The following is a 15,619-nucleotide window of genomic DNA, read 5'->3' on the forward strand; positions in this document are numbered from 1 at the left end:
CCTTCCCCCAAGACCTGTTCCCTGTGTAAGAAAATATGGTATCATAGAAGAAAAATTTGAAGCATTAACCTGGGTTCTTGCCACCTCATCTGTAATTCACTTTCCTAACAATGAGGCCCTTGGATTGGAGCATTTTATGAGATATCTGAGCAAGAGTAATTGTTAGGAATCGCATATATACATACACTTTTTTTTAAAAAGTTATTCTATGACATATAGGTTTTTTGGGTTTGTTTTTTAAATTAATTAATTAATTAATTTTTGGCTGCATTGGGTCTCCGTTGCTGTGAGCGGACTTTCTCTAGTTGCGGCAAGTGGGGGCTACTCTTGGTTATGGTGCTCGGGCTTCTCATTGTGGTGGCTTCTCTTGTTGCAGAGCATGGGCTCTAGGCACACAGCCTTCAGTAGTTGTGGCTCGCGGGCTCTAGAGCACAGGCTCAGTAGTTGTGGCGCATGGGCTTTGTTGCTCCATGGCATGTGGGATCTTCCCGGACCAGGGATTGAACCCGTGTCCCTTGCATTGGCAGGTGGATTTTTAACCACTGCACCACCAGGGAAGTCCCATACATACACTTTTCTGAAACTGTGTCTGAGGTTATAAGCTTCACACTTGTGAAGATTTCAATAAACCCAAAGAGCAACAAAAAAGTCTTGATAACTTCTTTTGTTTAAGTTTCAAAGATTCACATGATACAAAGAGAAGTCTGCAAGGGGCAAAAATGTAGCTGAAATGCTGACCTAAGTAAGAACTTTTAGAGTGCTAATTAATAAAACTGCATTGAATTTAGAAAATAGATCATTATAAAAGGGGCTGTTTGCACAAAGTTCGAGCTACTACTGATAGTGAAGCAAGAATACAGAATTTAACATAGAAAAAAGTCATTTTTATCATGATTCTACAGATAACACCCATTTAATTTAAAACTGACATGTGACTTTCCAATATGAATACAGTTATATTTAGTTCTCATGTTTCTTTAGTTAATTGTGTAATAAAATTTGACCAAACCTCTAAAACCGCCTTTCTTGCCCTCTAATGCAACAGACTCTGAAATTACTGGAGGGTTTTTGAAATAAATATTCTATCTATATAAGTCTTAAAAAAAAATCCTAACGATTTGCTTGTGTCCAGTTAATTGATCTTCTTTATGAATTTATTTTAGGAAGAGTTGCCTCTAAGATTTACCAATTTCCTACTATGCGTTAGACCCTCTGCTGGAGTTTTCATGTGTTCTCTCAGTTGTTATATGATGCTAGAGGCGGAAGAAATCATCAAGATTTCTAGGGGTTCCCAAACTCATGTGTCCTCAGACACTGAGACCCACATGAAATAAGCTGTTGGCACTGGGGCAACTTCTCAGGATCTGCTTCTCAGATCCAGTGGACTCTTCATGGAAGAATGTAGGCTTTGGGTGCTAGATCTTTGTATTTTTCTAAGAGGAACAAGAAATTAGAATTTTTATGTGAAGTCTCCTGTTTGTTTGGCCAGCTCCAGATTAAAAAATAAATAAATAAATGATGTGTGGACCAAACAAAACATTTCTACAAGCTAGATCTGATTGTCTGACTTCTGGTTTAGGACTTCTGATCTAGCCTTATCTCTCTGAAAATGAGACCCAGATTGTTTACAGGGCTTGCCTACAGTCAGCAGCTGTCTGTACCAAAGGTGGAACAGTGACCATAGATTCCATTTCCAATGTCCCCCAGTCCATGCATTTGTAGGACACAAGGCGCCCAAGCAGAAACCCTTAGGCCATGGAGAATGGGTGAGACTGAATATTGCCAGGAAAGGACTAGGTACACTCATAGGCCTTTTCTAGCTCTAACCTATGAAAATCATGTGAAACCCAGGCAATATTTTCCAAAATTTAAAAAAAAAAAAAAAGAGAGGAAAGAAGAGAAGCTATCGTTTGCTAAGGTTTTTCATGACTTTTTATTCTGTTGTGTGGACTTTTCATTTTCATTTAGATAATAAAATAGCAATCCTTTTTTCTTTTACCATTTTGATGATGTAAAATTAGTTGATTTAATGCATGTCCATCCTTTTAACAGTATAAAAAATAGTCTATCTGTTATAGGTCATTCCTAGAATATTAGTTCTTAGTTTTACCTCATTCATGAAGAGTTAAAATTTAGACCTTTCTGTGATATATGTCAAGGTGACTTCTAATCCTGAGGTGAATTCTATAATAATCTGGGCCAATCCTGAACCATATAAATATAAAAATCTACACAACCCACAGAGGGAGGTTTTAGAATTTTACTATAAGTGGGAGAAGGGTGAACGTGCTCAGACGCAGGGTTCACGTATATGTCTGAAATCAGGATGAGCACAAGTGTACCAGCAGAGAGGGTGGTACACTTGCTAACCTCCTCATTCCCACAGGACACAAGAGGGTCTCTCTTGAGTTTTCCAGAGTACCTTCCCAGTGTTCCAAACAGGATCAAAATAACAACCTTTTGAGAACATACACAAACATGAAATTAGCTACAAAGGTTATGAGACTGAAGACATGGCTCTGTTGGCTTGTCACAGGGTAAAAATGGCAACACTTCTATCAAGATAGGAAGTGAAATTCAAGGAGAGGTACATTACGTAACACAGGAATCTTATTATGTCTATGCTAACCCTTCACCCTTCCCCACAACCATTCTTGTTAGAGATAAGTCTGCCACATCAAACTGATCTACTGAGACCTACGCAGTAGAGAGACGATTCTAGGCATCTTGTCCAAACCTCTGGAGAACCTTGCCTAATTAAATCTTTGGCATAAAACAGAATGCTTAAAATTCAGACTCCAGAAATAAATATTGTAAAACAATGCTTATTATGAAAACACTAAAATTTCAAATTTAAATCCAAATTTTATTGGGCAGCATACATCGTGTCCCTAAAGTAAGGCGTAATCCTTCACTTGTTATTTTTCTTACTTCTAGAAGACAGCCAAGTGGCCAAGAAAATGTAGACAAAGGGAAGTTCAGTGACTTTCACAGTGTAAATCTGTAATAACTCTTGTACCACTTGTACTTACATCCAAGTAATGCATTCAACAGCCTAATGATTAAAATATAGTTATAGATTTTGAACAGTAATGGGATTAATGTTAGTAATAGCCTTTTTAAAAAATTTTGAACCATGTGATTAGATTCATGAGATTAATATTACATTAAAATTTATAGATACATTTGAAGTAGTAATTCATAAGACTTTAATTGTATAGGTAGCTCACTTTGTATATTCTATTTTGCCTCACGATCTTACTATGTAGGTTATTTTAAAATATAAAATACTTTTCAAGTATATCTCAAAAGCTTAAAGGTTGTGGCATAAATACTATTTTACGCTGATAACGGTTGCATTTCATGTCATTTCATTAATGTTAATAGCGCGTCAGTATTAGGTGGGGAGACTTGATAATTAGTTCAGGTCTCACTCCTGTCTTGGAACGTTTCTTCTCAGTTAACATCATGTGACACAAATATTTGTCATCTTCTAATGGACTTCCCAGTAATCTGAACCAAAAATCCAGGCATGTGTTTTATCAAACACGGAACTATGCCCCCCACCTTTTGCTTTATATCCTTCCTAATTTTTCCCAGTACAGTTGCACGCACGTTTTCTCTTTATACTTACTGAAGCAAGGTCATGGTACACATAAATTTTCTAGCTCGCATGTTAAATCTATGTATCCTGTTGACATTTCCACATCATTAAAAATTCTTTTATAGCGTCATTTTTAATGGTTGAAGAATATTTTATAATGTGGATGGACTATAATTTATTTCACCAATCTTTTCTTGTTGATTTTTTCTCTTTTTTAAAATAGACAACATCCATGTAGCTAAAATTTTGTATACATCCACAACCATTTCATAAGGATACGTTCCTAAAAGCATAATTGATATGTTAAAGAGAATATAAAATCTTAACCTATTTACCAAAAGGTATGTTACATGATCCTGTACTTTAGGACATGTACTAAATCCTCAACAACAAACTGTATTAATAGTATTATTACTATTTCTTTGTCAATATAATAGGAAAATGGTGTCCTATTGTTTTAATATACAATTCTTTGGTGATCACTGAGGTTGAATTTTTTTTATACATTTCTGGTTATCTAAACAGAGAGACACGGGGGCAAATTTTTCTAAAGATCTATAAGTAACCCTGCACAGAAGATATGAATTCTGTCATCTTGAATGTGCCCAGATCCCTCACTCTAGCTGTACATAAATGACATTAAATTTATAGAAATATAATGTTTAGTCAATTCAGTGAAGGGGACAGTTCAGTCAAAAACTCTGATCAAATTTCCTTTTAAAATAAAGAATATTAATAGTTAATTTAGTGGAAAGTTATGTCACTAAGTTTCACAAGTAGACTCAAATGGTTTAGATGATTTTGTTTTCTCTGCAAGATATAATGTGAAATATAAATCTTATTGAAACTGCATATTTCCTTTGGCAAAGTATTACATTTTGAATGTATTTAATCTTTTTAGTATTTGTCCATTTACCTTCCTTTTTAAAGGTAATTCAATTCAAAATGTGACTTGAATTGAAAATACTTTTATCTATCTCTGATTTTTAAATACATCTTAAGTGATCATTTATGTGATATGTGAGCTGTTTCTTGAAACACATGTTAAATCAAAAGACTAAAAATGTTATTGGCAGGAAATTGAACATACTAAGATTGAGTTATCCATTGCTGTGTAACCTCTAGCAGCTTAAAACAACAAAGATTATCTCACACATTTTTCTAAGGATCAGGAAACCAGAGCAGCTTCAGTGGGTGGTATGGCTCAGGGTCTCTCATGAGGTTGCCATGAAGCTATTGGCCACAGCTGCACTTCATGAAGACTTGACTGGGACTGAAGGATCTACTGGGTTTTGTTTGTCTGTTTGTTTATTTGTTTGTTTTTAATTGAAATGTAGTTGCTGTACAGTATTGTGTTAGTTTCAGGTGTACTACCTAGTGATTCGACATTTACATACATTAGGAAATGATCACCACAATAAGTCTAGTAACCATTTGTACCCATACAAAGGTATGAAAATATTATTGGCCATGTTCCTTTTGCTGTATATTACATCCCAGTGGCTTATTTATCTTATACCTGGAAGTTTGTACCTCTTAATCCCTTTTGCCTATTTCACCCAACCTCCCACTCCCCTCCCTCCTGGCGACCACCCATTTGTTCTCTGTATCTATGAGTGTGTTGAAGGATCTACTTCTAAGTTCATTCACGTGAAGGTTGGCCAACCTTAGTTGCTCACTAAATGAGCTTCTCAGTAGGACTGCTGAGAAACAGACATGGCTTCTCCTAGAGTGAGGAATCCCAGAGATAGAGTAAGGGGGGGAGGAGGGAAGAGAAGGGGAGGGGAGTATTTATTTGAGTAAATAGTATTACCTTAAGTAAACATTTACCATAAGCTACTAATCATAGATTAAAATAAATGATGTCTGCATTAAGTATATCAGAACCTATCAATTTCTTTTAGTCTTGTCTTAGCACTCTGAATTACATAATCTTTAAATGGCTAAACCTAGTTGTGCTTTAAAAGAATTTCCTCCCCTTCTCCCTCCTCATCAAGCTCTACCATACCCTAAAACCCGAACCCCCAGATTCTCCCTGCATCTGCCTCTCTCTCCAGGGCTGTCCAGTATTATGCCCCAAAGAGGGTAGGGTCTTGGAGGAAGGAAAACACAGAGTTTAGGGGGACCTCAAACACTGTGTCCTTTGGGCTTCTGTAGAAAGATGCGAGTACAAGTGACAAGACTCCAGCAAGGCTGGGCCCTGCCCCTCTCCAACTGTTCCTTTGGCACAAGGGTCAGAAGCAGCTTTAAGTAGGAAATGTGGCAAGGGACCAAGGGTTTAAGAACAGCCCCAAACTTCAAGTCCTTGAGGAAGTGACATCCTCTCCTCTGGGTGGGCCTGGTCTAAGTGCTTTGTTAGAAATAAACCAACGTGGAAAAAAAAAAAAAAGGAATTTCCTAATTGTTTTTTTTTTTCAAAAAAATTCCTCTCTTCATTGTTTTCTTTGTTTAAATCAAACTCCTCTGTTTATTTTAAATAAAATGAAGAAACTTAAGTATGTTATCATTTTAAAGAAATGCCTAATTATTTTATGTATGAATCCTCTTTCCTACAGGTACTTAGATTTAATAATGAAAATCTTTATACTTCTGGGTTTTTATTACTTTTTTTTTTTTTTTTTTTTTTTTTTTTTTTTTTTAAAATTTTATAATGAAAATCTTTATACTTCTGGGTTTTTATTACTTTTTTTTTTTTTTTTTTTTTAGTTTTTGAAAAGTTTCAGTGTGATCCTTTTCCCTCAGAGGTTTGAAATAAGAATTCTTTCACTCTTAGCTCTATCTCACTTGGGACCTAAGTAGGACTGATGTCATGTCATGATTGCAAAGGATCCTGTAATGACTTTAATATAGCGTATTTTCTTGTAAAATTTCTTCTCATTTTCTTAAAACAATAGACACAACTGATTATGTAACCTTATCTTTTTCTAGGTCTCCTAAAAACCCAGAACAGAAGATCATTAAGAGAGTGATTGCTCTTGAAGGAGATATTATAAAGTAAGAACTTAAACTGGTTTTTTTGTTGTTTTTTTTGTTTTTATTGAGTTTAGGTTGTAAATATCTAGATTTTTGTTGAGTTTTAAATCACATCACATGGAAAGTACATTTCAATCCAAAGAGGTGTCTTTGAAGTCTTCAAACCTTTGGAGACTTTCCAAATGAACTGGTACATCTTTAGTGAGTATCATCAACCATTTCAGGATATAACACGTAAATAAACTGACTGATGGTATTGTTATCCTTTACTGGGAAGCACAAGAGAAATAAATATTAATTAAGCTGAAATTAACCACATTTTATAAAAAGACCATTAAATAACTGTTTTTCAGGTATTGAAATTAGTATGATTGTTTTAGGTTATGATGTCAAGGTGCGTTTTAGAAAAAATTCAATAACATTTTGTTATTTTAGAAGCAAACACAGGAACTAAGGGGGAGCTTTTATTATAATAGAGAAGGGGGAAGATGGAAAAGAATGTGAAACAGAAGCTTCTGAATCAGTGAAAAAAACAGTAGTTTTAAAAAATAACATTGTAACAATCAGGTGTTTTAACAATGTGTAGTAACATCTTATTTATTCTACTTGCTGATAAGTCTAGAATAATGTTTGAGATTCAACAAGTAAATATTGATGTAGCATGATATGTCTCATATTGATTGCTTACTTTAAGTTACAGCCAAGTCTGTACAATGTGGGATTCAATAAACTTTGAAAACTATATTCAGAAAGTTTTTTGATCCCATTTTCCCAAAAAGCTTGTATTAATGACAGTACAGTTTAAGTAATCTCATTAAAATGAACCTCAATTAAAATGGTCTAGAGCAGAATCTAGACCAACAGTTCTCAAAGGATAGCCCAAAGACCACTAGGAGTTTCCAAGACCCTTTGTGGGGTTCTGTGAGATCAAAACTACTTTCCTAGTAACACTAAGGTGTTATTTGCCTTTTCATTGCCATTTCTCATGAGTGTACAGTGGAGTTTTCCAGAGGCTACATGATGTATGATATTGCAGCAGATTGAAGGCAGGAGCAGATAAGAGAATGTGACTGTCTTCTGTTAAGCCAGATACTAAAAAGATTGCCAAACATGTAAAAAAAAAAAAAAGCCACTCTTCTCACTACTTTTTCTCTTGTTTTGGAAAACAGCTATACTTTTCATTAAATATGTTCTTTGTGTTAACATACAAGTTTATTATTGTTATTTTACATTGAATCACTAAAGATTTTTTAAATTCTTTTAATTTCTAATATGATAAATATTGACATCTAATATACACATAAAAGTTCTTTGAGACCTCAGTTATTTTTAAGAGTGTAAGCGTGTCCTCAGACCAAACAGTTTGAGAACTTGCTGATGCAGTAATGAATGGCAAACATTTTCATGTCCAGATTAAGTAATCATTAATAGCCTGCATGGTATCAGTGGAGCTATCGAGGTATGGTATGTTTAGTTTATATCCATGAGTATTTGCTTGGTCTTTTTTTCTTCTAAAATCTTTATTCAACTATAAAGCAGAAACTAACACACCATTGTAAAGCAATTATACTCCAATAAAGATGTTAAAAAAATCTTTATTGAGGTATAATTTATATACATATATACATATATATAATTCACCCATTTTAAATATACAGTTCAGTGAGCTTTAATATAAATGTATGCAGTTGTGCAACCCTCACTGCAATCTAGTTTTTGAGCCTTCCTATTACCCTCAAACATTCCCTCACCCGATTTGCCCTTAACGCTGGTTCCCATCATTCCCCATTGCCAATGCCACACAACCATGGACCTGCTTTCTGTCTCTATAGGTCAGCCTTTTCCAGAAATTTTATTTACATGGTAATATACAATATGTAGTCCTTCGTACCTGGTTTCTTTCACTTAGCATAGTGCTTTTTGGTTCCTCCGTGTTGTGCACCTATAGTTTGTTCCTTTATATTATTGATTACATTCCATGATATGGGTGCACAACTCTTATGAATATATTAGAAACAACGAGCTCTACCTTTTAAATGGGTAAATCATATGTTATATGAGTTACACCTCAGTAAAGCTATTAAAAAACAAAACGAAAGATCAATAAAGTAGGCAAAAATTTCATCTAAAGTAATCTAACAGGATTAGGAATGCCAAGAGATACATTTTATAGTATAATCCAAAGGTAACACAAATTTCATTCAGATGTATCATTATTGCTCACTAGCTGACTAGTCAACAACGTGAGATTGCAAAGCTTGTTCAGACATAAAAAAAAAAAAAGAAACCTCCGTGCAATCAGAAGTCCTACAACAGACCTCTCGGAAAAAAAGGATGGGTTCTTGCTTTCCTCAGTAAATGTAAATATTAGGTTCACAGAGGAGAAGCTGATCTAGGAAGAGGGCTAATGGTACAGGATTGAAGGGTGAGAAAAGGGGATACGGGAATGTAGTAGGTTTACACCTTTTTTCCCCACTGCTGCAACCCACATGTGCAAAGTCTAGGTTCTTTGTTCCATCCTGCAAACTGACACTTTGGACATACATCCCTTTCTGGCCCCTTCACTATGCCTCTATCATGCAGCAATGAATAATATAAAGAATGGAAGTGGCAAGGCTCAAAACTTTTCTACTGTGTGGCCTCTAAAGACTAGTAAATAATTGATTAGAAGAAAGTTACTTTTGTATTTGGTGTTTTGAAAGAAAATTTTAAATTTCATTTCTCTGAATCTTTGGTACCTAAATATCCTAACCTTCCTGGACTTTCAATTAATAATTGAATATATTCCTATAATTTTCTAACAGTATCGAAAAACATTAAGGGACATCTAGGGAATAAAATACTGTTTACTCATGTGCTTACTTCTTTTCTCTGTGACCCATTTTTAAAAATATAAGAACATATTAAAATTTTTTTAATACCATCTGTCTACCACTGGAAGTCATTAGTCGACTGGTGTCCTAACTTGTAGTAGGCAAGGTGCTTTGGTCTGTGATAGGACTTTCCAGTCCCACCTTTGTCTTGGTTAATACTGGTTTACCCAGCAGGCAAGCTAAGCACTAATGTAGGTCTCTAGAAAAATATTTTTTTGAAAAAAATTGTTATTTTATTAAATGACCAAAGAAAAACAAATCGGACTTATCAGGACTTGGTTATACTTACTGTGGGTTTTATATTATTTTTATTTTGAATTACACACAATTAGAGGCTATAAAGGGAACCAGCATCTTTTCAAAGGTTAAGCCCTTAAAAGGCTTAATCCACTCCTCAATTTAATGTTCTGTTAGTTAAACTCCTTCGGATTACAATAATAGAGAGTAAGATATAGTTTAAAGAGCACTCATTTTAAAGCTACCTGGGGAAGGAAGGGTGATAGAGCCCAGGAGCAGCCTAGCCTCACTAAAGAACAGGAATGGCGGTGCAGCACTTCCGGTTTCTGTACACTTGTGCCCTGTCTGCTGTCACATTGCTTCTGCCTGTCTTGTCTGTGTTTCAGTTGGCTTTTGCCCCATTGTCAACTGCTGACTTCCTTGGGTGTGCCCCATGTTTAAACTACCTGAGAGAAATCTGAGCGTGCCCCTTTGAGGTATAGATCTAGAATCTGTCCACCTGACAGGTCACTGTCAACCAATTGATCAGTTGCCTTTGGGATAGGTGCCCTTCCCTGGTCCAGTCAGCTGTGTCTAGGCCTGCCATTTACCTGGTACAAACCCTGTAATTATAAGGAACCTCTTGGAAAGGGCTTGTAGGTATGGCAGATACCCTGAGGCCTCCCAGATTCTGGCAGTGAGATTAGCAGTCCTTTACTCAGCACTGCCCTTCAAAACCTCACTTTCTTTTTTGAAAATTTATTTATTTTATTTTTTTGGCTGTGTTGGGTCTTCATTGCTGCTCGCTGGCTTTCTCTAGTTGCGGCGAGCGGGGACTGCTCTTCGTTGCAGTGCGCGGGCTTCTCACTGTGGTGGCTTCTCTCGTTGAGGAGCACGGGCTCTAGGCGTGCGGGCTTTAGTAACTGTGGCACGCGGGCTCAGTAGTTGTGGCTCGTGGGCTCTAGAGCGCAGGCTCAGTAGTTGTGGCGCACGGGCTTAGTTGCTCCACGGCACGTTGGGTCTTCCCGGACCAGGGATCGAACCCGTGTCCCCTACATTGGCAGGCGGATTCTTAATCACTGCGCCACCAGGGGAGCCCAAAACCTCACTTTCAATTAGACTGTAATCTGCTCTCCTTAGTAGTTGCTTAGACCTTACTCTCTAGGGAAGATATTTTGTTTGTTTAAATTGTAGAAGTAACACAAGCTTGAAAAATGCAGAGTGCTTTAATGAACATCCTTGCACACATACCTTCATACACTTGTGTGTTTATTCTTACAGAATAGATATCTAGAAGTGGAAATATTCAGTTGACATATGTTTTGGTGTTGCTGTTGTTGTTGTTGTTTTTAGTTCTAATATATATACAGCCAAATTTCCCTCCCAAGAGGTTTGTGTATGTTTATACTCTGAGCAACACTGCATGAAATACCCTTTCAGAGGAAATTGATTTAAATATCATGTACAGTGGGAAAGCTGTGGGCTTCAGATTCAGAAACCAAAACATGGCAACACAAAATTTGGAAATAGTTCTAGATGATCAGGTTATATTTAATGTAATCAGTTCACTGATGGTGTAGGCCTTGGAACTATTCATTTAGAACACTAGTCCAGACGCCAGAGAGATGTAGTTGAACAAAAGAGACAAAGTCTCTTGCCTTCATGGAGCTTACATTTTAGTGGTTGGAAGCTAATAATAAACAGACGAACATGTAACACATAAGGCAATGTCATGAGCTAGAAGTGCTGTGAAGAAAAATAAAGTAGGAAAGGATGTGTAGGGTGATGGTAGGGTCTGGGATTGCTATTTTAGGTAGGATATTTACTGTAAACCTCTCTAATGAGAAGATATTTGAGCAGACTTCTAAATTAAGGGAGGAGGGGGAAAGAGAGCCATACTAGAATCTGGGGAAGGACAGTTCAGCCCAAAGGAATAACAAATGCAATTCTGAGATGGATACACGTTGTTTGGGTGAGTTTAAGGAATTGCAAGACTCCAGCCAGCATGTTGCACCTTTGGGAAGGAAGACAATGGAGGTAGAAGATTAGGTCTGAGAGGTTTGCAGAACCTTGTGGGTCAAAGGAAGGATGACAGGTGTTTATTCTAGTGGGATGGCAGGCCAGTGGAGAGTTTTGAGCCATGGAGCAGTATGATCTGATTGGTGTTTTGTTTGTTTGTTTGTTTTTGCTTTACAATGCTGTGTTAATTTCTGCTTTATAAGAAAGTGAATCAGCTATACATATACATATATCCCCATATCTCTTCCCTCATGCGTCTCCCTCCCTCCCACCCTCCCTATCCCACCCCTCTAGGTGGTCACAAAGCACTGAGCTGATCTCCCTGTGCTATGCGGCTGCTTCCCACTAGCTATCTATTTTACATTTGGTAGTGTATATATGTCCATGCCACTGTCTCACTTTGTCCCAGCTTACCCTTCCCCTCCCCGTGTCCTCAAGTCCATTCTCTAGTAGGTCTGCATTGGTGTTTTTAGAGACTCACTCTGCCTGCTGTGAGAATAGGTTAAAGCGAGGCAATCTGACCCAATTAACTGGTCAAAGTGTTTTTCTCTTGAGAAAAATCACATCTAGCTTCTTCTAACAGTAGTTAAGTGTCCTTGTTTATGACATGAATGATGACTACTTTGCTTTGTTATTTTCGGAGTGACTCATAAAAGTAGTCACATTATTTGTAATCACCGTCATTAGGATTATATTGGCAAGGTGAAAAGTAGAGTTGAAGTATTTGTTCAAAGAATTCAGATGACTGTTTCTAATATAGTAAAAGAGGAGACTTTCCGGGGTCCGAATGTTCTCTCTTGATGTCGACATTGATTAAAATCACAAGGCAATTGCTTGATTCTCTGGATAGCTTAGCTAGGAATGTTAGTTATTGTCATAAAGTTAACCCAAACGGGGATACTTATCTATAACAGGAACAGTCAAAAGCTAATGAAAGTAATATTTAGACCCATTAGTTCCACCAAAATGTTTTTCATAGTTATTTGCTTTTCCTCATTAATTTGTTATGACTCACAGAGAAGCCCTGTTTTAGAAAAGCATAAAATGAATACAAAGCACTAAACTGCAGCAAGTCAGTATGAATGAACCACAGTTGAAATTTCGAAGGCATCAGCATTTTTTATTGGGACACTTGTATTTTTGTTTCACAGATTTTGTCAGCCCAGTCAGAAATGAAATCTAGCATCATTTCTCCTTGTACCTGATGAAATATACTTTACAGACATGTGGAATCTGGGCTTCCATGTAGTTAGCAACCTCAATGAAGTAAACGAATAGTCTTTTTAGTCTCCAGTGAAGAGGGAACCCATATAATTCATCACCTAAGCTAGGACACTTTCGAGAGTGAAAGGGGATGATATTAATTATTACATTGGAATGATCAGCATAAACTGAACTGCCCAAACTGCGCCAAATGGTCACCCTAGCAGTAAATGTAATCTACTTCCTAATTCACTTCACATAATTTGATTTTGTTTTGTTTGTGGCCATCCTTGTTCGGGAGAATTCCAAGAAGTGTTCATAGAAAGCAATCACTTTGTGGCCTTCGAGAGGAAGTAAGTCTGGTGGGATCAATGGTGTTGTGCTCACAGCACAGCGATTTTCCTGCTGTGAAGTACAGACTTTCTCTCACAAGTATTGATATTGCAAAGTAGTCTGAGGTAGAGAATTACGAGAATTCTCTCACTGCAAAATATTTAAATAATAATTCCTCTTCAAGTCCAGAGACTATTCCGTGAAATGTCAAAACATCCTGATTTACTAAAAATAACTTTCTGCTATTAGCAAAAAAAAAAAATAAGACCATTGAATCACTAGAAATTAAACATTTTAAAGCTTGTTGATCTTCAATGCGCTATTGAAGGTAGGGAAATCAATATTAACCTACCACAGATGGTTGGAACATATTATGTTCCAGCATATGATGAAGCTTTACAGGAAGAAAAAGAGAACTAAATTGAGTTTTCCCCAGTAAAACTAAATATGATGCCTGTTTAATAACTTCTTTTTAGGGTTGGTGCAGAAGCTCTGAATAATAGAGGTCTAATGTATCTGTATGGCTCTCTTTGAAGACCATGCATTGGTTTATGGCATTTTTGGTAGATTAGTAATTAGGAATGTATCTGTCCTAAAAGGAAGGATAGAATGAAAAAGAAACTCGAAGAGAAGCTTGTGTCCAGGACCCTGATAAAGATTGGTGAAGGCAATGTTTTAGAGCATGGAAAATAATGGTTTTATTTTATAATTCTCAGATGGGAGCCAGATAGATGGTTGCTTCTGAGGACGGAAGGATATTTACACACTGGGTCCTAGCTGTTGGTAACTTGAACAGCAAGTTTTCAGAATGCTCTAAGGCCCTTTAGCCTGGTTTAATTTGAACCCTGAATTTTTCCAAATCAAAATAGCATGGCACATCCTTGCTTAGTACTTAGGATCTAACCAATGCCGTTAGTTAATAGGTAAGGGCTTGAATTGTGAAAGTAAGTGTCCCAGAGTCTGTCCAAGGGTTTATTTACCACTAAATAAGAGACATTTGTGAAAAATCATCAGCTTCCCTCTGATGTGAACCTGAAAAATTATTAATATATTCTGGACATTTTTACCTTCTTCTTGCTAAAGAATTTTAATTCTTCTTTAGTCAAGAATTAAGGACTGGTAGGTAACCCATACCTTTTTGGAAATATTTCTTTCTTTTATGTAGTTGTAAATGATTATTTATCACACTACTGCTATATCCATGAATAAAAATGGAATTGCTAATAAAAGCTCTACGCCCTAGCAATAGGTATTTCTTTCTAACTATCAAAGTGATAGTTACCTTAAGTGTACATATAGAAATGTTGATCTTGGTTTTCTAAAGTTGAGACCGTTTCTGTAATCAATTTAGCAATATAGGGAGATTAACATAGTATGTATACCTCCACCTAGGAGGATGCAGTACTTGCTGGAAGTTACTAGAATATTTAGATTGAATTGCTTTTGCCAATAATGATAACATCTATTATGTGGTATTCCCCCCACCCCCATCGGTGGTTCTCTGGTTTCATTTTCTACCTTAGTCGTCTTGTCTCTTGAAGAGGAGTCTTCTTTAGATATGAAACTCTTCCACATTTATTCGTTTATGCATAGTCATTCATTTATTCATTCACTATGATGTAGAAGTTGCGAGCACAAACTGAATTCAGACTTCCTTAACTCGTTTCCCAGTTTTGCTTCTTATTGTGTTACTTTGCCAAATTACTTAATTCTCTAAACTTAATTTTTCTCATCTGTCTGTGAAATAGAAATTATAATAGTACATACTCCATAGAGTTTTCTTGAGAATTACATGCAATAGTGAATATAATTTGTTTAGCACAGCGCTTGGCACATAAGTATGTGTTCAGTAAATATTAGATATTATTATTAGTAGGCATTATGATTTAATCATTTATTGAGTGCCTAGAGTATTTACTATATGCTAGACACTGTGCAGAATTCTGAGATTATAAAAAGCCGTAGATAGTCCTTGCCTTCTAAAGCTTACAGTTTGGTATGAAAACAACAAAAATAGCAAAAAACAAACAGACAAACAAAATACAATGTAATGAAAGAACTGCCCCCATGGAGATGTACCAAAGGTCCCTGGAACATTGGAGGAGGAGCATCTGGTCGACCTGAGGAGTTGGGCTGTGTTGGAGACAACTTTCAGGTTGATGTTTGAGATGAAGAGGACATCTCCAGCCTCTTCCTTAATTGTGAAAGTAATACAGGGTTAGTACAGAAAATTCAAACAATACTGGAGCGTATGAAGAACAAAGGAAAGGTCCCTTTTTCTCTTAGCCCTAATTGAATTCCCAGAGGTATATCTGGTGTGTATCCTTCTAATCTGTGTCTCATAGTAGGATATTGAAAGGATTTGTCAAATATTTATCTTTCAGCAGTTTTTTCCTTG

The 15,619-nt window shown here is 36.4% G+C and overlaps 1 protein-coding gene across 1 annotated transcript in view; it reads left to right on the top strand.

Annotated features, from left to right (window-relative positions):
• Positions 1-15,619, top strand: part of IMMP2L (inner mitochondrial membrane peptidase subunit 2) — an 892,307-nt gene that overhangs the window by 611,664 nt on the left and 265,024 nt on the right. Inside the window, exon 5 of the mRNA XM_024757775.1 lies at positions 6,533-6,598. Coding sequence (XP_024613543.1) covers positions 6,533-6,598 — 66 coding nt within the window. The remainder of the gene's footprint in view (positions 1-6,532; positions 6,599-15,619) is intronic.

The sequence above is a fragment of the Neophocaena asiaeorientalis genome, unplaced genomic scaffold (genome assembly GCF_003031525.2).
Source record: "Neophocaena asiaeorientalis asiaeorientalis breed wild unplaced genomic scaffold, Neophocaena_asiaeorientalis_V1.1 scaffold116, whole genome shotgun sequence".
NCBI classification, from domain to species: Eukaryota; Metazoa; Chordata; class Mammalia; order Artiodactyla; family Phocoenidae; genus Neophocaena; species Neophocaena asiaeorientalis.